Genomic DNA, 26,287 nt, shown 5'->3' with positions numbered 1-26,287 from the left:
TCTTTATCTATTTGCAATGTAGCCTTTGTGATCAGGCCTAAACATGACATTAGTGTGTTACTTGCATTTTGGTTTGATTGCAGGAGAAGATTTGTGGATAATTTCTTTCTTTTTTTTTGCAGCTTACGACTATGAAACTCATGAGGGAGCTGGGTTTTTGTAGCTTCTCCAGGCTCTTTCTGTCATTGATGTATCATGGGCTGCTTGAATGCTCTGGCAGATGAGTGGAAAGGAAAACAAATTAACACAAATAAGTCACAGGGGGCCCTAAAGTGCTACAATGTGTAAATGTCTTAAGCTCAAGGGGTGAAGACCTATGTGAGCAGAGCTGATTTAACTTGCGGCCTTTGCGGGATGGGAGTCGTTGCTACAGTTGCGAAGCGACAATTGAAAGCCTCTGTGAGGTATTTTAGATTTTTTGCTTGGATTATGATCATTTCTAGATTGTTCTGTTGCATCTGAAGTTCAGAATAGTAACTGGTAGAATGTCCCCTAAAGGAAAAATTTAAAATTGATCAGTCAACAACAAAAAACATTCCTGCACAAACTTACAGTGATGAAAGTAATGAAACTGGCAAAGGTTGCTCTAACAGATTAAAAGACCATTTTCTTTGGTCGTTTATGATCCTTGCAGTGATTTTTCTTCCAAAGAAACCAAATGCTGATGGCAGCTTTATTGGTCAATTTCCAAACAGCTTTTACTTAATAAATAGCCGTTATTAAAAATGGTTCAGGGGTCTCATTTATAAATGTAACATGCACAAAACATGCCTTGATACTGCTGTACTTGATTCTCCACAAAGTGGTTGTGATAACACCAACTTGATGGGAGAACATTGAGTTCCTCAGGCAAACCCTCTGATCCTACTTATGCTCATTTTGAAGTCAGGGGAAACTGGTGACGCAGATGGTCAGGTGGGGAATTGAATTAAATTATACCACAGATCTCTGTTCTCAAGATTAGTTTTTTACCCTTTGGAATCTTGAATTCATAAACTGCAATCCTCTGAGACTAATCATTTGAAGGTTTATAATGATTTCTTAATAACCAAGGATGCTTGGAAATGTTCTACATAATGATCTTGCTTACTTCTTAGTATTTTTTATGCACATTTTCTCTATTTATGGAGCTCTGATTACATCAATTCAGAGCTCTGTCTTCAAATTCAAACAAAGACAATTTTCTATTCTCCCTCTTAATAATTACCTTTCATGTTGACTACTCCTAATTGGCCTAACACAGTTTACCAACAAATGAGCAGTTTAGACATTAAACCCGAAGAGTTAAGATTCTTTCCTCACAGTTGATTTGTCAGCATTTTGTAAACCTATAAACTGTGTGTACAATTGTGCTGCTTACTATAACTTAATGACTCAAAGGAATTATATCTCAAAATTATTTTAAATTAACAAACAGAAGCAAGATAGGTACAACAATCCCACCCTCATCACACCCATAGTGTGACCATTCATGGTGACCATTGCAATGTTGACTTTCTCAAAATAAGAAGACAGTAGCTAAATTTGCACAATTGTTGAAAAGGCTTGGAGAACATCTTCTGCTTTGTTCTCGTAAAGAAACCCAAAGTTTGATTTTTAGGAGAAGTGTGTATCTCAGTAACTGGCTTAGATCATTACAGGATCAATTGTGTGGAGGAAATCGGCTCTGAGCAATCTCTAAATCAGATGGATGCTGAGAGATGGATGACAAACGGTTGTTCAATAGTCTGAGGTCAAGGTAGGTTGGAGCGTCATGGAGGATTTGTACTGTGGGAACAAATAGCTAAGCTTCCGTTTCATAATTTAAATGTGTTTGTGAATTTAACTCTGTTTAATGCTGCAAAACCTTGTCCTGTTCTGGTCCTTCTTAGGCTAAATCCCTTTTTTATTTCTTTTTATTTTATTTTATTCGGTTTTCTGCCTCCTAACTTCAGCAGCCTGATTCCTTCCTCTGAGCCCATTGCAGATCAGACTGATCTGGTCCCAACCCCCTCCCTGGCAGAGTGATGTATGAGTGGCTAGCTTTTACGTCACTTCAGGCCCGACGTCAGAGCAACTCAATGCTCCCAGGCTTGCTCTTTCTGGCGCTTCCTCTCTCACCCTCTGTCCTACTGCTTTTTCTCTTTTTCTTTCTAAATATTCTCGTCATTCATTCTTTTCCGGTGTGTATCACTCTTAACATTTTCTGACCTTTCTGTGTTAGAAGAAATTTTGAATATATAGTATTTTAAAAATGGTGTACATATTTTCTTTTTCTCTTTTGAACCAGGTAGATATCTTATCAAGTAAAATAAAAATAAAAAATAAAAAAAAAATTGTGGAGAAAAGTTGATGTCACTGCTGGTGTCTATCTCATCTATTTTCAACTACACCTTTAATAATATCCCTCAATATAAAACAAAATAAAATAAATAAAACTTAATAATTGTCCAGTGTTCTCCAGCGGTATCACTTAGACAAATACTAAGGGATTTACCATTTTTTTTATAAGGAAATAGGCCTGTGGTTTGGACAGAAATAGATACAAGAAGAGCAATATGAAAGTGAATTCAGTCAACTTTCTAGAAAAGCTCCAGAAATATTCATTGGATTTGACGGGACACGAAGCTGACCCACTTTTTGCTTTCACTCTCTGTCTTCCTGTACTCTTGTCTTGTTGCTATCGCTGCCCGCGGCCAGTCTGTCTACTTATAGAGTTGGTGCAGTGTGGGGAGAGGATGTGGACCGGGATTGAGACCTCACTCGGCTTAAAAGGAATGAGGGATGCTCCTGTCAGCAGCAGCTCCTGTGAGGCCTGGCCCAGGTTGATTGAGAGGGGGCACATCAGAGGAACTTTAGGTCATGATTGTTAAAATAGCGGAAAAATATGGACAGCTGAGATGTCGGTGATCTTTTCTTGGAAAGTGCTGGGTGTTTTTAAAATTCAGTAAGGGACAGAATGTTTTAGACTCAAATGCATTCGAGTATCACTAATAGACATTAAACACATGCTGCTCATTATTTAAACAGGACTTCAAGTTGGAGATTTGGGAGATCAGATATGTGAAAAATTATGTGTTGGCTTCGTGGGGTTAACTGGTTTTATTTCAAAATGGAGATGGCTGCTCCTAAAATAGCATTGATTGTTAGTTACTAGAATAAGTTGCAGCTTGACCGATTTAGGTGTACACTTGAGCAAAAATCTAAACATGTTCATGATTATCATAATTTCTTACAAGACAGTTAAAAGATTTTTGTTCAATAGTGCAAAAGAATGTGAAATTAAAATAATGTGCAGAACAAAATGTTTCCTTGCATCCAGCCTCTCCATGAACAATTGTAGTAAACCTCTTGCTTGAGGGAAAACATATTTTGTATCACAGCATTTAGAAGTATATATTTCCTTTTAAAAATAAAGCAAAAGAATTGTTTAATAATGTTGACTTCATTGAGATTGATATGATTCCTATGTTTATAGTGATCATTATACCATTCAATGACTTATGATCATTGAATTATCTTCCATTTAAATGCATACAAAATGCATAGATATTGTTAATACATTTCCAAGATGTTTTTAAGTACTCTGTGTGTGTGTGTGTGCGTGCATGCTCGTGCGTGTGTGTGTGTGCTATAATAATGGAGTTGTCGGACGGCTGACTCTCTTCAAATAGAAGGCGAAATGAGCAGTTTAAAAAGCACAACCTTAAATCCTTTCCTCTCTTTTTCTGAGTCCCTGGAAGATTTGGTTTCCAGGCAACATTAGGACAGAGCTTTCAATTAACTCACTGTGAGTTTGCTGGTTTACACTGTTGTTGGGTTTAAAGCACCTAACTGTGCTGCTGTATTCATGCTCATTAATGTTCTGGGCAGAAATGAAGGATGGGTTCTGAACAGAGGACAGTTTTTGAAAGTTCCCAGATTTACACAGATCTGCAGGGAAACCTTTCTGTTTTTGTGACTTTGTGAGTCATGCAACCTTTTTGACTTTTCCTACTATTATCATTATCGTTGTTATAAAATACAAAAATAACAGTGCCCAGTTTGTAAAAACAGTTTGAGTCCTGGTCACAGGGCTTCGGCATTCCTAAAAGCTCACTGTTTCTACAAACTTTTAATACCCAATGGATTTAATTGTTTTTCGCTTCAATTTAAACTGGGCGCTTGTAAAATGTAAGCTTAAATGTCTCATCTTCATCATCAAATATCTTGCAGCTACTCCAATTATTGCTGTTGTCACAGTTTCAAAACCTTGGGTATATAACACACTATTTATGATAATAATATGCGTTATCTTTGTAAAAGTAGAACTAGTATTTTTCTTTTTAAATACAAGCAGTGTCATGATTTACGTTTGTATACATTTTATGAAGCTGTGATAATTACACTTAGTTATATTATATTACCGTCTAATGTATATCTGTCTGATCAAACATGATCCTTGTATATGGATTATTTATAATATTCACTCTGCACCAAAAAAATAAGGAGTTTATTTTCTCAGACAATCTTTCATGCTTCACTTTACCCCATCACTCTCATCTGGATTCTGAAGGAATTTATATTTTTAATAAAAGCTCTTAATACTCCTGAGAATCTCTGCATTCTATGAGACAGATTTGGCTCTCTGAGGTTCAGTAAGGGTCAAACAGGCCAAATAATTTTCATGCTTTTTAAGCTAAGCTGTCCACATGACTTGGTGGAAGATTCGATTGTTACTGACTTGGTTGCACCCTCCTGGTCTTGCGCTTCAAGTGTCTTCTCTCCCCCTGGAGGCTTATTGGCTTAAATCCAGCTGGTGGATATTTTTTCTGGTCCAGGGATCCTCGATACTCAGATTTAATCCTTGGATTGCCTCTTTAAGAGAAAATAACAAGGCATAAATCACTTGAAGAGTCTAGAAGCAGATATGAGGAAGGTGAGAAGCTCCTTTCCCTCTAATATCTTGCTGAGACGTTTAGGTGGGGGAACCTTGCGACATTCTATTTGCTGTATGCTTGTTGGTTGAAGAAAGGTGTTCAAATTTCTTCATGTCTACAGGTATATGCAGCTTGGTGGCTTTGCTGACTCCAAATAAAATAACTTCCATCAGTGCATGGACATATTTGATAAACAGTAGTGTCGTTGACTCTAAGATGGTTACACCTCCATGAGCCCTTCGTGATATATTACCACCCGCAGCTGATGTTCTCAGGGAGAATGAATGGATATAATGAGTAAGGTTACTCATTCATCCTCCTTGAACAGAAAAAACTCTTATTCTCTGTCAGTCTCCTCCTGTTTATCTTCTGTTCACCTATAAAATTCAATTCCCTCCTTTTGCTCTTTCCTTTCTCTATAGATGTCACAAGAGTTCTTCCAATTGCATTGCATTTCAGCTTTCTCTCTGGGATCATTTTTCATACCCTCTGCATAAAACGGTCAACTTGTTTTTTTCACAAGAATATAGTAGTCCAGGTCACCTTATTGTGCTGTGAATTTTTGCCTTCATGCTTAAGCAGCATCCGCTTCCAGTGCAACTTTATGCCTTTATGAGTGTAGATTAATTAAATTATTTTTTTGTCACTTATTTCTTTCAGTTTCTTGAACCAAACTGAAGAACATTTATGTAAATGTCAGATTTTCTTTCCTTAAATCAGATTTTAAACCAGATGTAGTGGCGAATGTGTCTTCCAAAGAGTTTTTCTTTCATCTTGACAAAAAATATTTTGCAATAAGTCTTAGGAAATAGTAAGATGTTGGAAAATTATATAGTCAAAATGGAGCTTCATATGTATAAGTTTGTGCATTGCCAGTCCTAATTGTACAGTTGTAATAACTTTACTCTATATAAAGATGGCTGAGACTGTTCACAAATTTATTCTTGCATATAAGATGAGAGACAGATCAACATAGTAACACCCTTATTTGTGCATACATTATTTGAAGCTACAATCATAAGTAAATAAAAGTGGTATGCATACTTTAAAGCCATCCTGTTCAAACTCGCATATCTGTAGAGGCATAGTTCTTGACTGAGATTCTTCAGATTTGGTCGTCCTGGGGTCGAATGTTCCTGTCAGCATGAGGGCGGAGCAGCCGTCATCCAGCTCCAGTTTCTCATCAATGAGGTGGGTTCCGTTTAGGTTTTTGTGCCTGAGATGTCAGATGATTTCAGCTTTGCTGTGCCACAGCCTGAAGTGTTCTTTGGTATGAAGTTGAGCTCCACGTTGCTTGTCGATGTATTATATAGGTGTGGATGGATGAATTTGACTTGTTGTGAACACCTTTTGTATTTTTGACTGAAAAAAGTTTTGAATAAATTCAATCTCAATGTTTTGTGATCAGATTTGTGGTCCATGTTTTAATCTGTTTCTTGTAAGTTCATTATCTGCCGGATTTAGCCAATTCCTGTTTGTCTATTTTGAACAGAATTTAAATTCTGTGAAAATATTTCTTAATGCAAAATATTTCTTTATGCTAAAGGAGTAATTAAGAAAGTAATGTGTATGTAATACAATTCAAAACAAAGAATATAGAATTAAGGAATGTACATTTCATATATATTTAACATATATATTTGATTCAGTCATGTTTGATTACAAAATATCAAACTCATTTAGGACACAGATCCTTGAAGACTGTAGTTGGAGATCCCTGCGTTAGAAAATGTGAAACATTAACCAACATTTGCAAAAGGTTAAAAGGAACTTGGCCTTAATACATTCAACAATGCTGGTGTGGCTCCACATTTGGGTTGTAAATCAATTCCAAAAATCATCCAAAAGCACAAAGAAGGCGATTCTTTATTTGTGCCCCAAACCCTTAAAAACATCTCTTACAAAATAGAAAAGAAACAAAATAAGCAAAACAGCAGCTGCACCCTTCTGGACAAATGTTTTCAGTTTTTTACAAATGCTGTGCTTCCTTTCGTTTACCCCATTTAAACCTGGCAAACCAGATTTAAAATTGATGAAATTGCTTTGGCACAACTTCCATACCAAAGAATAGTAAAACATAGATTTTTGAGTTCCTAGGTTCCTGAAGGGCCGATCAGTGGTCTATTTTAAGATCAGCCAAATCCTGTTGCACTCAGATGTCTTGGAGAACAACTGAGAATTTAAGAAAATGCTTACAAATACCCCTGATTTAAAAAATAAATAAACAAAATAACTCTCAGATGACATTGGAAACATTAATATTAATATGCTTATAGTCTGTTTTCATTTAAAGAAGCATATTTGAAATGAAAAATCACAGCTTTTGAATAGAAGTTCTTATTCCTTTTTTACTTTTAACAGCTCAACCAATACTTTGCTTTGCAACGGCTTAAATTAAATTCAAAATTATTTCCATATATTATTATAAACAATAACACAGACACAAATATCGGCGTGCTCTGAGTGGGAATCAGGAAGTCTTAAACATGCCCGTGGTCTGGATTACCTCCAGGTCATTCTGAGTCACTTAATAAAACCAACTTGATTATGTTTTGAAACGTATTTGATGAAAGCAGCATTTCATGCTCAGTCATGTGTGTTTTGTCTGTGTGCGTGTGTGTGATTCTGCGTCTGTGTGATTGTGACTCAGCAGCTCAAACAAATCCTTCGGGGAGATGGAGATGATTTTTAGTTCCTCCTACATGCACACATACACTTTTATACATCTTATGAATCATCATCGTTACCTGGGAGCAAACTGCCTGGGAATGTGATTAATGTGGGAGGGGATGCAGTCTGAGGACGCGTTTATAAAAAATTCTGTTTTAAACTCATGTATTTCTGTTGGATTGTATTTTTTGAAAAGTTAAAATAAGATTAAAAAATCAACTTTATCTCTGATGTAACAGGGAGCGCTGGTGAGTGCTTTGGCCGATGACAGCGTCCACTTGTGGAACCTGAGGCAGAAAAGACCAGCAGTCCTCCATTCCCTCAAGTTCAACAAAGAGAGGTAATCTGTTTGCAAAAAACCCACAGCAGATGACAATCGGGATGTCCGTGTCATTGTTTTTCTTTTTCTTTTTTTTTCTTCTCTCTTCTAAACGAGACCCTCACACTTGGTCTGGTGCAATATGAACTGTGACTTTCCGAGCAGGGCACAATCACACTTTGCTGCCTGTGTCAACTGCTAGCTTTTGCACTTGTACAGTATGTAAACAGACAGCATTTCTTTTGGCAGCACTGTTTCAGCGCCTGGAAAACCATTTGCAGGGCAAAGATGCTGCATGCATGTTGCTGCATCTCAGCTTCTATTGTACTTTCTCTGTTTGTCCCTGCTGATATTTAAACACTTGCTATTTGGGCTACTTTCTCTGCTTTTTAAGATTTCCCATCACATTGGCACAGGTGTGGTGCCAATGTGGGTAGAATTGTACATATGTGCCTCTTCATAGATGCTCTTTTGTTCACGGTTATCAGAGCATTGATTCTTCATCTTATGTCAGATTGATTCCATCCAACCGGAAGCTAATTATGTACATCCGGTGGCTTTACTAAAACTACAAACATTCCAACTACCAAAGCTAACAGCTGTTTTGTACTTAGCATCAAGTGAAAAATAGTACATTTCACTTTTTTTGCACATATTCAGAAAACGTTCAATGATGGTAGATAAATACCTCTATAAATATTAAAAAGCTAAAAATTAATTTCCTGATTTCTTCCAAATATGTCTTTGAAATTTTTATTCTTTTTTTATATAAATATTGTTCAAGTTCAAAGAAGCAAGTGGAGAATAACCTCACCTCAAGGAAGTTTGTATCCACTGTCTCATCCAATCAAAAACCTATCCACTGTCCATCATAGCCAATCATATCATCTGACAGTGATTTGCCTCGATGAAAAGACATGAAGGGGTTAAATGTCATAAGCAATAACCCGAGAAAGCGCTGATGTGATGGGCAGGTGGCTAGCAGCAGCTTTTAGGGCGAACTGTGTTCTTGTAGAGGCGCTTGACCGCCTCTGACATTTAGTAAGCATTTTGGACGAAATGACCTCAAGTCACAGTGCTGCACAAGAGCGGAGTTTCTGTGTTGCTTAAGAGATGTCAAGATGGGAAAGATGGGCTGCAAAGTCACTTTACACATTTCAAATGTGGGGGAAGAGAAGTTCAACTTCTGTAGCACGAGAAAACAGCAAGTTCTTTTTGAAGATTTATGAGAAATCAAAAGCCAGACAACTGGAATAGCAAAAAGTGGTTATCGCCCGGTTTTGGTTTTTGCTTTTTGTATCAGCTTTATGCAGATTAGTTTAACAACTTTGATTGTGCTTTGATATTCATTTATTTTTTTTCTAAAGTAAAGTATTGCGTCAAAGGATTAGCCATGTTGCAATACTTTGCATCATCTAATGAGCATCAGCTCAGGAATGAAAACATCAGTCACCCAAGTCAAAGCCAGTTGCTGGAAGATGCATATCTAAGTAAATTAAGAAAAACGAATAGTTGACATCTATGTAACAAGGTAAAAGTTTTTGTAGTCTTCAGTTTATGGTGATTTGATTGCAATCGCAATATAGACTGGGAACGGATAATATCATTGTGGGTCATGATTTGAGTCATACTGAGTATTCTGGGCTTGTTGAGCTGCTGGTAGAGGAGCAACAGCAGTAGAAGCATTCAAATAATAAACTTACAGACTACATCAACACTGTGACCCATTTGTCATTTCCAAGCTGAAATTACAAATATTAAGTAGATGGACACCCAAAAATCACAGGTGGGCACATATGTCTTTTTTTTCATAAAACAACAAAATAGACATAAGTATATTTCCGTCTTGCCACTCTAAAGGTTGCTATCTGTGTGGTAACTAATGTATACCTTTGTTGAGTAAATATATATATACATCTAGCAGCATTTTATGCTTTTCGGGTCAATTTTGGGTGCGTCATTTCTGTGAGTGTGTTCTGAAAAGCATCTTCACAAGAAGCACTAAGACACAGAATGAAAGCGAACAGGTAGAAAGGCAGATGAGCCCACACACAGTAGGAAGTGTGGTTTCCAATGGCAAACTGCAGCATTTGTTGTTTAAAGTGAGCAAATTCCCTTGATAAATTGCATTACTTTTGCAATATGTTTTCACTCAGATGATCTTTGATTATTAAATTAGTTTGAAACTTGTAACTGGGCAAACTCTTTTCCTCCTCATTGTTAATTGTAAGTGAATAAAAACCGACTGAGTCATTTGAAAACGGATTTTATAATTAATATGAGACAATTTTGTTTTTCTTAGTTTAGTGTCATCTAACCTACAGGCGATACTGTATAATTCCACTAGCTGATAGCCATACCCTGAATCGCTGCACAGCAATCACCTAGGGGATTTTGCCATATAAACGTGGGTCTGGACACAATCCCAGTGCCAGACTGCTTTGTTAGATAGTGTCAAAAGGGAAAAGGAACCAGAAGAAGCAGACTCAGCTGAACAGAATGCTTAATGTAAGTTATACAGGGGGAGGAGTGTTCCCGTACTGCCCCTTTATCTACCGTAACTCATGTCTCTTAAAGCCTCCCTTTGTGCCTTTTGAAATGGAGCAGTTTACCATGCTCATTCTTTCAATATGCAGTAATGTTGTTCTGTGGAAGGCCAGAGGCAAGTGGAAATGGAGCCCGGTGCCTAAAGCATACCACCATATGAATGAATTTGAAAGCCTACTCTGGTTCACTAGTGTCTGTTGTTAATGTAAATGAGGCACATGTGGCCAAATGACTTGCCATTAAAATGTAACATAAATCTTTTCAAATGGTTAAATAAAAGAAAACAATGGAAGTATAACTGGAATTAATATTTGATTATGGTGCAAGCGGTCAACCATCCATTCACCTGTGACAAGAAAAATGCATATTATAATGGTCTGTGCTGACTCTGGTTAGCTCTTTGGCATTCTTCCCTTGGTCTTGATCTCGCTTTTTACATTTCAATATAATTCAGTCATACTTAAAAAAGGCTTATTCTTCAAGGTTCAAGAGTAGACAAAATAAGGGAAAGATAGCTTGTCTTTGAATCCTCTATCACAGAAAAATGACAATCCATATTTCATTTTAAACACCAGAGAATACTTTTCTTTAGCCAGTCATCATTTTTTCCCCCCGTTGAACCATGTTTATTGGTCAAAATATTGCACTTTTTTATTTCCTCCAAATGTCATTTGCAGTTAGGCCTGATTGTTGAAGTGAAGCCTGGCAACAATGTCACCAGATTTTAATGGTGACATGTAAGATTGAAAGAGACAGATCTGTAAAACTAATAAAATACTTGCTCCTTGACACTCTGTCCCATCTTTTTAACTTTACTTTTCTTCTCTCTCCCAAATGTTTAAAATGTGACCGGCCCTTGTCAAGTTGTAGATGAAGTGACAATTTGAAAGATAATAGTTTTACAGATGTTTACTGTATAACTACATCTTGGCTAGTAGTTCATTAATGATGCATTCTGGGTACAGATAACACAGACTCTCAAACAATTCCTCATTTGTTCATCAGTTGTACTTGTCATTTGCTCAGGAATATTTCTTGTGTTGGGGGAAAAAAGGCCTAGTGATCGAACTCGCCCCGCCCATTCACTTTACTTCAGTTAGTTATCTCTGCTTAACAATATTGCTCTATATATTTGATATAATTTTGGTCAACTTAGATTTAGCAATGAGACAATTTTATCAAACATGAAGGAATGAGTGAAAACTGTAGTTCTAAATAATAATGTGGTTAAGAATGTCATGAAAAATGACATTCATGACATTGCAAACCATAAAATCTACTGATTTTAAAGTTTCCAGATCATTCGCTGTGCACAAAAGAAAAGCGAGAGTACACATAGCATGAAGTGATATCTTTTTTTTTTTCTGTATTATTTACATCTACTATAATGAATATACCAGAACATTGTTTCCTCTTAAGCACTTTAACAATGTATGTTTCCACCCAGAACAACGGCATAAACGCTACACCAAAAGTCTGGTTTGCAAGATATTAGTGCAGGTGTGTTCAGAAAAATACTTGTATAATTTTCTTGACCTAGTTGTCTGAAAGTATTTACAGACATTCCAACTTTCTATAACCTTGAATCTTTTTTTGTTTTTTGTTTTATTCATCCAACAGTTTTTTTAGTTCCTCCCCCCTTTTTTCCTATGACCAGAATTTGAGCTGATGGTTGAAAGCGTTGCTGCAGAAAGCGTCAGCATCCACTCACATCTGATCACAGGCTCCAGAAGCGAGAAGAGAAGCGATGAAAGGAGGAGGAGTTGAGACAGACTGGGCCTCAGCCAGTGAGCAGTGATTCAGTATGTGGGAAGGAGTGTGGGGATGTAGGGAGTGCAAACGAAATCCTGCCGAGTCATTCTGGCGTAGGATGCTCTCGTCACCTCTTTGCCTCATAGGAATACGTTTCAGAAGTGGATGCTGTATTGTCAAAGCAGGGTGATATGATGCAAAATAATTATGGAGGAGGAGAATCGCTAACTTACATCATGAGTAAAAATGGATTTTTCCACTTTTGTTTATTTGCTGGATATATTGGGGATGTTTTATTTCCATTGACAAGAACACTTTTAAGCTTAATTTAACTTGCAGCACTTGAACACCATGCAAGCTAATTGAAAGTGCTTTCAAATAGTTAATGTGTAGATAATTGCAAGACACTTTTGTGTGTTTTTGCTTTTATTTTGCTTCTTTTTCATAAAATCACTTTCACGAAGGACACATCGAGGCAACCGCACATATAAATTATGCCAGAATCAAATGGGGTATAAAGTGTGTTTTTTGTATATTATTTTCTTTACAGTCTGACATTGTTATCACACCTGTAACTGGCGCAGATCATTTTTTTGACCAAAAAGTGTCCACACAGCAAGGGATGCCATTGCTGACATTTCAACTATGCCAAGCTGTTAATAAATTCCCAAATCTAAATACAGTGGATAGAAAATGATGATATATTTCAGAGAGATAACTGTGTTAACTAATTAACATTTTGTTTCATTGATTTTTATATTTTGATTAGTTCTATAATTCCCTGCCTGCATCGTCCTTTGCTATCATAATCCAGTCCAATATGTTTGAATAAATTATGGATCTACATTTTTAAAAAGTCCAATTTATAAATTCACTGTTTCACAAAATTAGCAAAGCTTAGTTCAATGAATTAAGCAATTCATATCAATTTTGTGTCTTGAATGTTTCTTATTCAGTAGTTATGCCTCTCGACTCAACTGCAGCTCAGTAAAAGTATCTCTGCAATAAAGAAAGCAATGCAAGACACAGGTCTTTTTAAATGGAAGTTTTTTTATGAAATGCTTGAACAGCTTCTGTAGTCTAAGAATCAGCCTAATTAGGAACACAGGAAACCATCACAAAGGACAATTTTCTGAATGATCCTGTTTCTTTAATCCATTTGCAGTGAACCATGCTCTCATATGTCTAGCCCACAGTGCAGTGGGTCTCAGAGCTGAGCTGTGTGGCAGGCGTCTGTCATTTCCGAACCAATGTGTTTGGCCCTGGGCCAGCAAGCTGGCAGCTGCCTTTGTGTGTCGTGACCACTTGAAGCTGGAGATTTTACCAGGAGACGCATGTATGTACAAACAATCGGGTGCGTATTTGCACATGTAGACGCACAGTGTGAAGTGGACTCACGCACACCGACAAATTGCAAGCAAATTTGTATAATTATGCTCCTGACACTGCCTCTCAGTTTGCCCTCTCAAACTGGCTCTCAGAATACTTAGTGAGCTTGCGTGCGCAAACGTGTGCATGCACAGACACACGGCAAAATTATGCAACGGATATTTTCATGCAGTATGTATGCAGAAAACATGAATGCATATCACCCACTGGGAAGCGTTTTGTACACAAACACAAACAGGCAAGCTTTTATGGGCCTGTAAATGAGAAACAAATAGTCACTGAGAGCACACAGATTGCATTTTATAGAATAATATTTCTGAAAAGCAGAACACACAGAAGTAATTGTGTATAAAACTGCTGCAGCTGTTAAAGGGCCACTCACTTATAGACACAATATTTTACCCACTAGATGCAGGGGTGCTACAAACTGACAGCCCTGAGGTTCTTAGGTTGAAGTGATTTAAAGCAAAATGCTACTTAATTCAAAATGCAATGCTTTACGTGTATCCACCTTTGTAGATAGTTAAGAAGTTACATAATCTTTTTTTTCTGTCTTTTAAAAATGTACTTTGGAAATATTATTGCATTTCTAATAGTATATACCAAAACATTTTGCTGGAAATGAGCAGTGCATCGGGCTTGTGCATATGATACAGACAATGAAAGAATTCAGTTCTTGGCTGCTATTCAGTTAACTAAATGGTAGTTAACTAAATGGTAAATAACAAATTATGCATTGTTGTAGCAGTTATTGTAGTTTATCATCATCTCTATCTTATGTTTTAATCCCAGGTTGACTGTTGTTATAAATTCTCCACACACCAACACATTATTAAGTGTTTACCAGTAATACCTGTTGATACATATTTAACTCATACCAACTGTGTTTCCACAAAGTTGCTGGATTTAGGCCCAATTATGCCTAATACACAATATACCTCAATGTATATCTAATGGGTCATATTTAAATTAACAATATCATCTTGATTTAGAATTTGTTTCACTGTAAAAACACAGATAATTGACTTTTTAAATCAGTTTAACCAGTAAGGAGTAAATCAAAATGGCTGGAAAAGTGTATTATCACCATGTGCTGAACTCAATTGCCAAAAAGGATATTTGTGAGGAATCTAGTAAAGTCTCCCAGTATTTCTAAGCATTTTATTTGGTTACCAATTTTTTTTACTAATTTATTTCATCATTTTAATTAGGAGACTTTCACTTGGTTTTTGCAAAGCACTAGCTAATGCACATGCATGATGTCAAACATGATTCATAACTGTTGAATATTGTAGAATTATGCAATATAATTAACAACTGTAATTGAGACATAACATTTTATTAATCTTGATCCTGATATTGATCTGATACGGAATTTTTATGTGTTGAATGATTTAATTGCTGTGTAGCAGCGAATTCTGTTATTGCAAAGGGAGTATTTACATGCTTTATCACAGAATGATGTGATCTGAAAATAAATAAGCCAGGTTTTTTTTATTTTATTTCTCTCTTGCTATGTAGATAATATTCATACTCAAAGAGTAACTTAAGGGTTCCGGCTTGAGCCTCTGAAGTCTAAAGATTTGTCTCAAACCACTGTGCAGAATCAGACAGATCACTGGAGGAGCTAACTGACCTTGAAATATTAGCATGCTGGATTACCAAGGTTGCACATTATTATTCCACGGGAGGATGGATGAAAGAACACAATGATGAAAAAGGGATGAGAAGATGAATGGACAGCCACGTTTAAGGAGGGAAGAGTTTATAACCTCTCATTAAATCTAAGTCTGATGGATGGATGAAAGGAGGAGATACCGAGAGATAATGAAAACAGGAGAATTATGCTTGACTCTTGCCCTCGTGTCCTATGGATGTACAGAAAAATGGGCTAAATGGCTGAGTAAAGCCCTCTTTAGTGTGTCATTCTTATCTTGAGTGCACCGACCCGTTGGAGTGGTAAATAATTCCTCAAAGTTTGGCATAATTTGTCACCACTTGAAAGACACTCAGTGAATTTCCAAGAGTTCTCAACGTTATCCAAACATTTTTCCTTAATTTTTGGAGAATGTCTCTAATGGTTGTTACTTCTTTTTCCTTCCACAGAATAACTTTCTGCCACCTGCCATTCCAGAGTAAATGGCTGTACATCGGCACAGAACGAGGGAACATCCACATCGTCAACGTGGAGTCCTTCATGCTCTCAGGCTACGTCATCATGTGGAACAAAGCCATTGAACTGTGAGTGGACCCAAACTCTTTTTTTTTTTACTCTCTGATGGTTTCTCTCCAACAAAATTTCTCTCAAGTCTCTTTTCTTTCTCCTTATCTTCCAGTTCCCACACATCCAAACACAGTGCTGCACAGGACTTGTTTTCAAATTTCAGCTTCATCTTTTAAAGCTATTTGAAAGTGGAAACTTTCCTGTCACAATACCAGACTTTTGTGATTGGTAAATTGGATTATAGTAAATAATTTTTCATAATTACTAAAAATTATTTTTACACTTATAATAATAAATACAATCTAAGTTAAATCAAACGCACAAAGAAATAAAAACATTTGAAGAATTCAATATCTTAGCTAAACAAGAGCTATGTGTGCCACATATCAACTTGGCTCTTCTCTACCTTAATGTCCAGATCTGATATAGTTTGTCTTCATCCTTCTTTAGGTGACCCCATAAATTTTAATTTTCACATTTTAACAGTTTTTATTGAGTTTTAACTGAGCTTTTCAAAAACATATTTTTTCTTCTAAAGAAGGCATGTTTGCTCTTTACTTGAACAAAAAAAAAAAAAAAAAACATGCTCGTGGGGGAAACTGCAAAATAAAACCTTGTCATCTTATCTTCAGCTTTCTCAAAAACACCTAAAGGATTTTGGTCTAAACTACCTACCTGTTCACGACTTCACCTGGAAAAATTAAACAGTTTAGAAGAACAACCCCACAGCATGATGCTGCTGTCTCCCTGTTTCAGTGTGGGTATTGTATTCTGTAGATGAAACACACTATTGTTTGTGTGCCAAATTTAAGTTTTATAAATATTGGTAATTTTTTACCTATCACTTCAATTTTTGGGTCAATTTACTTCTGCTTCCTTTTGTTCCTTGTATTTGTGGATTACTTGAGTTGTTGGTGTTTTACGAGGTTCACTGTAAGCAGAATAGTTTTCTAAGCAGAGCTGTAGTTTTGTAATGACATAAGAAGTTATTCATAAGTGTCATTTCAAAGCACGGTATCAGGTAGTGAGAATGCCATCTCTGCTGTTTGAATGGATCCGTCAGGGTGACAGGCTCCATTTTGGCTCCCCGCTGTAGAGACATAAATTATTCACTGGAGCATTTTGCTTCACACTTTCCCCCTCATCCCTCTTCTTCCATGTGAGCCCATATGCATGTTTGTGTGTAGATAGCAGGAAAAGAGGAGGAGGAAGGAGTGGGTGGAACAGGTGTCTGCCGAGATCAGTGTATGGTACACACAGACGTCTCGTCGACAGGGCTGCGGGGAAGAAAAGGCGAGAGTTGAGTGGTGGGAGAGAGAGGGGGAAGCGGGATTATGACAGAGGGGAGAGAAGCTGAATGGATGAGATGGGGCTTTGGCCTGGGGAAAAGGAGGCGCACAGAGGCAGAGTGATGGAGGAGATGGGTGGAGTTGTGATGGAGGGTTAAAATCAGGTAGCACAGGGCAGAGAAGATAAAGGAAGTTGTGCAGATAAGAGATAGCGACAAGGGAAAAGGTTTCCAATTAAAGAAAAAAAAAGGCAGAAGGTAAAGAGTGATAATGATGAGATGGAGAGACGATATGAATGATAGAGCAGTAGATACCATATGGCCTTCAGATTAAAGGACAAGCCTTGACTTTGAATTTTCTTGACGGAGCTCTCTTCCTCTGTCCCTCACCTTCACAGTTCACACTCTAATTTTGTTTGGAAAAACAAAAATTGTAATAAATTTCAAAAAGTATATCAAAAACGTTTTATTTCAAGAAAAGAAAACATAACATTCCAAATGCTAAGCATTAATCAATTATAATTAAATGTCTTGAAATGCTTGTCTATTTATTTGTTAAAAAATCTTGTTAACATGACAATATGCACAAGTTAACTATTAGCTGCATGTTACCAATGCTCTTCCTACACATGATCACTTAGAGTCACTTGGCGATTTTAGAGGAAAATCACATCTTCTAAGATGGTAGAGGTGTCGGTACTGATTTCTCTGATATGCTACAGTTCTTGGTTTGCATATTTGAGTACACATGTGTGATTTGCTTTGAAGCAGATCAGAGAGGTGTGAGCTGAACCTCTTGTTCTTTGTCCTTGTATCTCTGTGCCAGCTGTAGAGGTCATAGGGTCAGTCTCCAGAAAACAAAAGCTTCTTTACCTCTTCTGTTTGCCCGCTTGTGTTTTAATAAGACAAGGAAGGCGATTACAATTGCAGCTCGTACAATTATATAAGTAATTTTGATTTTTAACGAGTATTCCTGTTTCCACTTCCCTACTATTAGCTCTTCACAGATTTGCATGTTTCCCGTTTTCCCAGCTGATTTCTCTTTTACGAGTAGCATAATAGAATATTAGAACAGCAAAATATCATTTTCAAGTCATCATGTATTTATATTAGGAGCTAAGGCAATGTCATATCATTAATGAAAGAGCATTCACTGTTAAAAGAGGTTTTAAAAAAAAAAACTTATACCAAAGACAAAATGATCACGGCCTTGACATTTTTGTATTTTTATCATCTTAAATTAGCTGTTAGCACAGTAAACACTGGTCTTATTATCAAAACAGAACTCTCCATGCATTTAATTTCATGCCTTGACTTTCCAGAAACCCATCAGCATTTAAAAAAAAATCAAGAATACTCCATAACAGACACAGGTTGAAAGGTCAAAAGGATGAAAGAAAGCAATTTCGTTGACACTGTTTAGCCTTCCTGTTTTCTTCTGAAGAAGATAGCAGGTGATTTAGGCTCCTTCCCAGCCTAAATGATCACAAAGCATGTCTTAATATACTGCAGAAAATTTTCCCGTAAAGTGTCTTTTGTCATCTTTTCTCTAACTCAGTTTTAACCATCTCACTGTTTCAGAGCGATCACTCAATGTCAGATTTTTTTTCAATAACTTGTTGTCAACATGACCTGGTAGCACTTCGTTATGGTGCATTTGTTGATGGGGGGAAAGACTGGAATTTAGATTTAGTTTAAAACTGACAGTTGTAACTGCTTTGAATATTATTTGGATTCTGGGAAACCAAGTGTTTTGCTTTGTTAAAACAGTCTTGAGTCAGTTTCTTTTATATTATTCTCAATTCAAAACACACCCCTTGCATTGTTGCCATTAGCATGTGCATGGTGTTGCAAGCAGTACTTAAATGTTAAATCCCACACCTGCTCAGTGCACCACTGTTCTCCTGTGACTGCTAATAGGCCACGATGTAGCGGTTTCTGGGGTCATTGTCCCTTGGGCCCTTCTATTTGGAGACGAGCAGCACTTGCTGTGCCATTCAGCCCCCGGCCTGACCCGACCCAACCCAAACCATTGCTACGTTCATGACTCACACCTCTGTTCCAAAGCCACTTTGCTGGAAACTGTACCGGAATGTAAAGTAAACACAGTCCACTATTTTGTGCAAATGCACAATATGTCTTAATGTATGTGCCTGGCTGTTGTTTGTGCATCTGTGAGTGAGTTCAACTTGATTCAACCACATAGTTACTGGCAACTAAAGTCCAAGACGTGGTAGAGCAGAGGGATGAATCTTCACAGCTTCCTGTGACTCTGTGTTTATGAGCATTCTGACTTGCGGCATCTCCTGTCCTGCTTCCCTTTTGATTTCACCTTTTCTCTTACTCAGAGACCAGCAGCTTTTGCAAATGTGTTTTGTCTTTTAATGCTGCTATTTCTTTCTAATTGTAGTTTTGGGTGTTTGTCCAAAGATGCTATGCGTGAAAAGAGGGGAAAAAAATGTCTCTAAGCCATTCAGTGGTCACTTGTCATGCAGAATCTGGTCTAAGTGACTACAACCATTACTGAAGCGACTACTTCAGGAAAATAATCTTGTTGACTTAGCTTACCTTAAATTTTGTAAATTACACATTTTGAGTAAAAGACTAATCTGTTAGATCTAACAATTGTGTCAATTTGTTTTGTCCTAAATAATCTAAATATTAAAACAATGGTTTATTTACAATCCCGATACTGATCTTACAGCTGCCAATATTAAAAATACACTAATACATTTAATTTAAAGAAGCCTGAAACAATCTAAAGGGGAACCTAGATTACTAATAATGCTTGAAAGCAATATTGGCATTAGCTTTGTTGATAACAGTTAAACACAAACACTGGCAAAAGTATAACTTGCACCAAACACAAAAACAAGAGACAGCAAAGGTGAAGGTAGCAATAGCTATATCTAGGGAAGGGGCACATCTGAACACAAACATTGAGCTAAAAACAAATCCTTTGTCAATGAGAGGGACTACATAATAGTAATGACAATAGTAGCCCTATTTACTCAGTACAGAAAAAGAAAATATTAAACACGGAAATGCAGCTAATACAGTTTCTTCTATGTAAATAAAAAAATGATGTCTCTAAGTAAAACAAAACATAGAGAGCAAATATGATTCAAAATGACTGTAAACACTACTGACTGAGGTGAAATTAGGCCACATATGGGATGGACAGATTGCAAATATGCTGCTTAAGCCACACTGTTTCAGTGAAAACTGAAGATCATCACCTGGGATGACACCAGATGTTTGAGTCCTGCTCTCTGTGTGCTTAACTTTGTGTCAGGTTTTATCTGTATGCAAAAGTGCTGGTAAAGAATGCATTAGATGTGTTTAAACACATTAAAAAAGATACAAAGTATATAAATCATATGCTACATTTTTAAATACTGGGAATTTATCAAGCACAAAAAAAGAAACTCCTTGCATTTCCCCTGAAGAGATGTTGTTGAGTTTAGTGAGGTGTTTCTTCTTCTGTTGCTTAAATATCCCCGCTGTGCCATCAACACATCCACCAGCAATTGCAATTGCTTAGCAGCACTTGTGTGCTTGCTTGCAAAACACACCTAAAGTACTAGTCCATTCTCTTTAAATGCACTGAAAGCATGGTTGGGCAGTAGTGATACTCAGAAATAGATTTTGGTGTTGCACAGGTGCATAACAGATGAGTGTCTGAACCGAAGCTACCAAGGTTATACTTGCCACTGGGTATTCAGTTTAACTCAAGCAGTCGCCAGGTTTTGCGAGTGTGCGCTTGTTTGAAATGAAAAACCTTGAAGAAGTAGCTGAAAAGACTTGAATGTGATAAATGTGTAAGGTGCTATGAGAATAGCGGCATGCAGACAAGCAAGCACACATGCATGTACACGCAGACAGGTGTGTATGTGTGCAGTAAAGCATGTCCTGACAGCTTTTGGTTTGTGTCGGTGTGTCGGTTTGCTCGTGGCAGACTACAGATGGTTTTTGGGAGCCTATGTGCACTCTGCCCATCCTGCCTCTGTTGCCATGGTGATTCCTTTATCTCCAAACCTGAATGTGTATTTGAAGACGTTGCGAAAATGTTCATGTCGGATTTATGTGCTGTAAACAATTTAATCAGAATTTTTGAAGATAAACAGCAAAGATAGAATTAAGTGATTGGACAAGTAAGTGTAGTTCCCTCTGACAATGGTGGATTTTGACATCCGTAAGGAGACTGTTTATGCTATTGGGGATATTGTTTACGAGCGTGAAAGTGTTCAAATATGTCTTAACTGTGCTGATATGTATATTTTTGACTGTGGATGAGCACGCAGGTGTGGATAGCTCTTAGCTCGCATACAGACAGTGAATGGGTATTAGACACATCAAGAGATCCTGCTGCAGCAGAGCTTAGGTAATAAAGCTCCAGTACTAACAGGCTAAATATAGAGACAACTGACTGTCTGCCTGCCCACTAACTCTTACTTTCTAATAGACAAACAAGCATATACAGCCATTGTTAAATATGTTTTTCTTCTTTTGATTTTATTTGTAGATTCTGGCAATGCACGTCTGTTTAAAAAAAAACAACTTTTTGTTGCAAATTTATTTCTATCTACATTTTTCTTAAATAATCCAAGTATACTCAAATTGATCACATGGTGACCAGGAAGAAATGTAATCCAAACCAGTTTACTGGGTCCTGAATCCTCAGTTATCGCTAATGTAGTTAATTTTATGAAATATCCTTCTTTTTTCAAGTTTAAAAGCGAGATTTTAAGTTTCCCACGACAGCACCTCAGTGTTCTTAGGCAAGACACTGAACTCCAAGTTATAAACTGATTTTTACCTACATGTGCATTTCTGTTTGTTTGACTAGAGAGCACTAAACAAATTCTGCTTATTTTCCATTTATTTTCCAATTCTGTTTATTTTCCAAAAAAATCTATGTATTAAAGTTCACGGAGATAATTCATATTCGACCTAAACTGATACTGGAACTTTAGTGTTTCTTTCATTTAGCTTTACCTTGCTATCCTTGTACGGCGTCCTTATCATTCCTCTGGCGTATAAAAGTTATGCTTTTACAGCAACAAAAATCACTGTTTTTCAGCGGTGACCTTCCCATCTCACCTCGTAAAGGAAGAGCAGGCTAGGAAATTTCTGAAACGGGGAATTTGACACAAAGCTGTCTGGAGGGTAAGACACAGACAGGAGGACGAGAGAAGAGGCGTTTTAGGCTTTCTCCACAGACATGCAAATTAACAGACGCATAAACTCACGTACACACAGCCACCAGGGACTGACACAGTCATTTATCACAACCTTTGGTGAATTTATGTCTTTCGGCTGCTCTTTTTCACCACAGGGTGAGCTGCGGTGTTGTCTTCCCTCTTCTCCCTTCAATCCTTTCGGTGAAGAAAAAAGTACATTATTCAGTTTTATATTCAGTTTTTCTCAGCTGAATTTTTTGAATAATAGCTGTTTACTAGTCAGACGTACATATTGATCTGACATTAACCACTCCAAGCACATTGTCAATTAACATAGAATTGTATATACACAATGCTGAGTAATATTTCCATTGTTTTTTTAAAGCTTGTATTAACACACAGTTTTCACACAAATCCAAAATGAAAAAATAGATTAAAAAGAAAAATACTTATTTCAATATAGATGAATGAATAGCATCTGTTTTTGCCATAATTGGCTACATAATTACCAGTGTAATTGTCAAATGACTGCACTCACCTACATAGAACCTGTTTGACAACTTGAAGTAGGCTAAAGAATATCTGAAACAACACATTATACCACAATATAAATGAATTCAAGAACAAGTGGTTATTGCCAAAAAGACATAAAACCAATTTTAAGGCTTTTGGAGTTTACCTATATGCTTTTGTAGAGTTTTATTTTATTGTTAATTTTTATGTAGCATAATGATTTAAAACAAATAAAAGTAGTTTGCTTTTATTTACTCAAGTTATCTTTGCCATATGTTAAAAGTGGTTTGATTACCCCAAACATTTGGATCTGACCAAAACATTGAAATAATCTGTAAGGGGGGGCTCAGATTTTTTCCTGTGGCACTGTTGCTGTTTTTATTTTGTGTATCATAGATCAAAATAGATAAAATACATTTTCTGCTTTGTCTTTTTGTCTCTCTTAAGTTCCTCCAAGACTCACCCGGGACCAGTTGTCCACATAAGTGATAACCCTATGGATGAGGGAAAGGTAAAGCACAAAGTTTTTGTCTACAGCTATACATACATTTCTTCATTAAGGCTTAATGGTTTGTCCCACTTACAGTCAGAAGTTTTCATACACATTACAGACACCAATGTACTTTTATTAATAAGGGGCTTTGAATGATCATACAACAAACAATGTCAGATTATGAAAAGTCTGAATTTATAGTGGATTTTCTTTATTTAATACATTTTTATTTTTATTTTTTTGGAAATCTAGGCAGAATTTGTAAAGCTCTTATAAACTGGCTGGTTTCCTTAATCTGACTTTTAAGCAAAGTCTTCACACATTTTCAACATAGATGAGTTCTGGGTCATCCTTAAACTTAATGTTACTGTGCTATTTTGATTCCAAAACCAGTACTGGGATGTGTTTAAGATCGCAGCCAGTAGTGCCCTGTTTTTGTTTTGAATGTTTAAAACAACCCAAGAACAAACAAGTTTCAATCCTATTGTAAACAAGAAGTTAGTGATCCATCTGAGTCCTTGCTCACACTTAAGCTGATTTAAAATCAATATGGACTGATAGGGTGCTGACCAAGAAAGAACATCCTGCACCAAAACTAATAATCAAATGCTAGACTAAAATTTGTGGCTGTTGACATTTACATCTAAAATACTGCCTTTGATGCAGTTTCAAGTTTAAAGCAGATAAGATTGAGCTCTTTGCTTGTAATAATGATAAGGATGTTTGGAAGTCTGTCAAAGAATTAAGAATACCAAGTTGTTAGCAACATGATGAGGATTTTGAGGATTCCACTGATACGGGTAAATTGCACAACACAGTTGAAAAATTGACACACTCCACAAATTCTTCAATTTTGTCTCAACACAACATCTAAATGATTGAAATTAGGAAATGATTAGTTGTTCAAACTACATGGTGATCCAAAACAAAAACTAAGACTTGTGATTATGAACAATATGACATTTGTGCATATGAGATGCAAACTTCTAACTTAAAGCAGTTGGGCTTTTATTACCTGAATTTAACTTGTACTTTTAAATCCACCTGCCTGTTCTAATACGTCTATGAGCTCTCAGCCATCATTCTGTCAAAAAATGCAGCGCTGTTAAAACAATACAGGACTCCATGTATACATATTTTCATGTTTGCATGAACGTGCACATTAATGTTGCAACGTATTTCTGCATACAGTGTTCACATTATTCACTATATATAGAGTATAATTCCTCCCTTCACATTTTGTCTTCATTTGTAAAAGACTTACTGTAAGTATGCCCTATTACAGTGCTTAGATCTCTCTTCACTGTATCCATGTTTTAAGATGAATGTAAAGGTCTCAGCACATGTAAAGCTTTCTGCTTGCTTTATATATATATATATATATATATATATATATATATATATATATATATATATATATATAATATATATATATATATATATATTTTTTTTTTTAGATACATGTGAAACAAACTGAAATTTGAATGTACTGAGACTGTGTGGTAGGTGTTGTTTCCTTAAATAGGTTGTCAAGAATCACAGCAGCCTTTTGTTCTTTTTGCAAGCCTTTTTCTTTCTTTTTTTTTTTTTTTTGCCTTTCCTGCTGTCAACCAGTAGTGGCAGGTTGCTACTTACACTGACTTTCTATCATACTGTGCTGGAATGTCAAGAGTATTACTTCAGTTTCAGCTCGTCAGAGGGTCGACTCTATCCCCCCAGTCTCACTGAATGGTTGTTGCTCTTCCTCTGCAGCTGATAATTGGATTTGAGTCTGGGATCGTGGTCCTGTGGGATTTGAAATCAAAGAAAGCAGACTATCGCTACACTTATGACGAGGTAGGCAAATCTCTCTGACTTATTTCTTCCCTTTTGAGTATTTTCCTTTTGTTTTCAATCAGCAGTAAACTTGTCCCATTGTCTCTTTTATAACCTTGAAACTGGATCAAATTTTCATGACCCACCTGAACTGTGTTTTCTAACAGGTAAAGTGTTTGTTAAAAATGTGTATATGAAATTTAATTTTAAATTCATCAGACCTGGGGCTTGTTTTTTGTTGTTGTTGTTTTTTTACAATGCTATTGAATGGTGGCAGCTGATTCTTTAGAAGCACCTGAGCTCTGTCGTCAATCAAGAAAGTACAGTCAGCAGGATGCCCCGGGTCACTCTGCTGGAGTCCCATGGCTTTATTGACTTCAGTTCCATGTGACATTGATGAAAACTTAGGTGTACATGAGTGTTTGCTTTGCTTGGAGCTGTAAGAATAAGTGCAGACCATCAGTAAGTTTCAAAACTCACATTTATTGACTAAAGTGTCACACTGTGGCAGAAAATTGACAGGATCACCAGTCAGCAGATAGTAGGAAACAGAGCAATGAATCAATCTTATCAGGTTTTGTGTCTCTGCAGTCTTATGAAGACACTGTTATCAGTATCTGTGGACCTGTGGGACCTTTAGCATAGTAATATGCCGACTTTCAGCACATCTCTTTCTAATTTCTAGCATAGACAATTTAGCTTCTCTTTCTTCTGTCATATGGGAATACATGACATATGAATTAAAAATAGAGAAAATGTAAAATGTGAAAACAATAAATAAATACATATATTCATATTAAAACATTTACCTTGTAGATAACAGATCTGTTAAATTGGTAAAACGTAAATGAAAACATTTAAACAGATCAGAGGTAACTGAAAAGTACAAAAAGTGAACACTAGCTGAATAACTTCTAATACCAATTAAAAGGTAATTGTGAGTGTTTTGGAAAATGACAAAAGCTGCTGTTGCTTGAATGGATTTTAGAAGCAGGAGCCAGAAGTGAGTTCCTCCTAGAACCCATCCTCTCCTCTTCCCTTTTCTAATTTGATTGACAGCAAAGTGCTGTTAATGCAGTCAAATTGACATCCAATTTTTATTAGCTCTTCAGTAAATCCCATTGCCTATTTGGCACATCTGACAGGAGTTATATGTGAAATTTAAAGCTTGTGGTAGCACTACAGCAAAGGTTTTT

At 36.6% G+C, this 26,287-nt stretch overlaps 1 protein-coding gene across 3 annotated transcripts in view; it reads left to right on the top strand.

The window, feature by feature from the left end:
* The window catches only part of stxbp5a (syntaxin binding protein 5a (tomosyn)), a 95,621-nt gene that overhangs the window by 30,420 nt on the left and 38,914 nt on the right, over window positions 1-26,287 (top strand). For all 3 annotated transcript variants that reach the window (XM_055021422.1, XM_055021421.1, XM_055021420.1), the window contains exons 3-7: window positions 6,008-6,089; window positions 7,808-7,908; window positions 15,682-15,816; window positions 23,231-23,294; window positions 25,029-25,112. In XM_055021422.1, the coding sequence (XP_054877397.1) occupies window positions 6,008-6,089; window positions 7,808-7,908; window positions 15,682-15,816; window positions 23,231-23,294; window positions 25,029-25,112 (466 nt within the window). The remainder of the gene's footprint in view (window positions 1-6,007; window positions 6,090-7,807; window positions 7,909-15,681; window positions 15,817-23,230; window positions 23,295-25,028; window positions 25,113-26,287) is intronic.

The sequence above is a fragment of the Poeciliopsis prolifica genome, unplaced genomic scaffold (assembly GCF_027474105.1).
Source record: "Poeciliopsis prolifica strain line A6 unplaced genomic scaffold, Auburn_PproV2 SCAFFOLD076, whole genome shotgun sequence".
NCBI classification, from domain to species: Eukaryota; Metazoa; Chordata; class Actinopteri; order Cyprinodontiformes; family Poeciliidae; genus Poeciliopsis; species Poeciliopsis prolifica.
The sequence above is the reverse complement of the archived record's forward strand: the minus strand, read 5'-3'. Positions and strand labels throughout refer to the sequence as shown.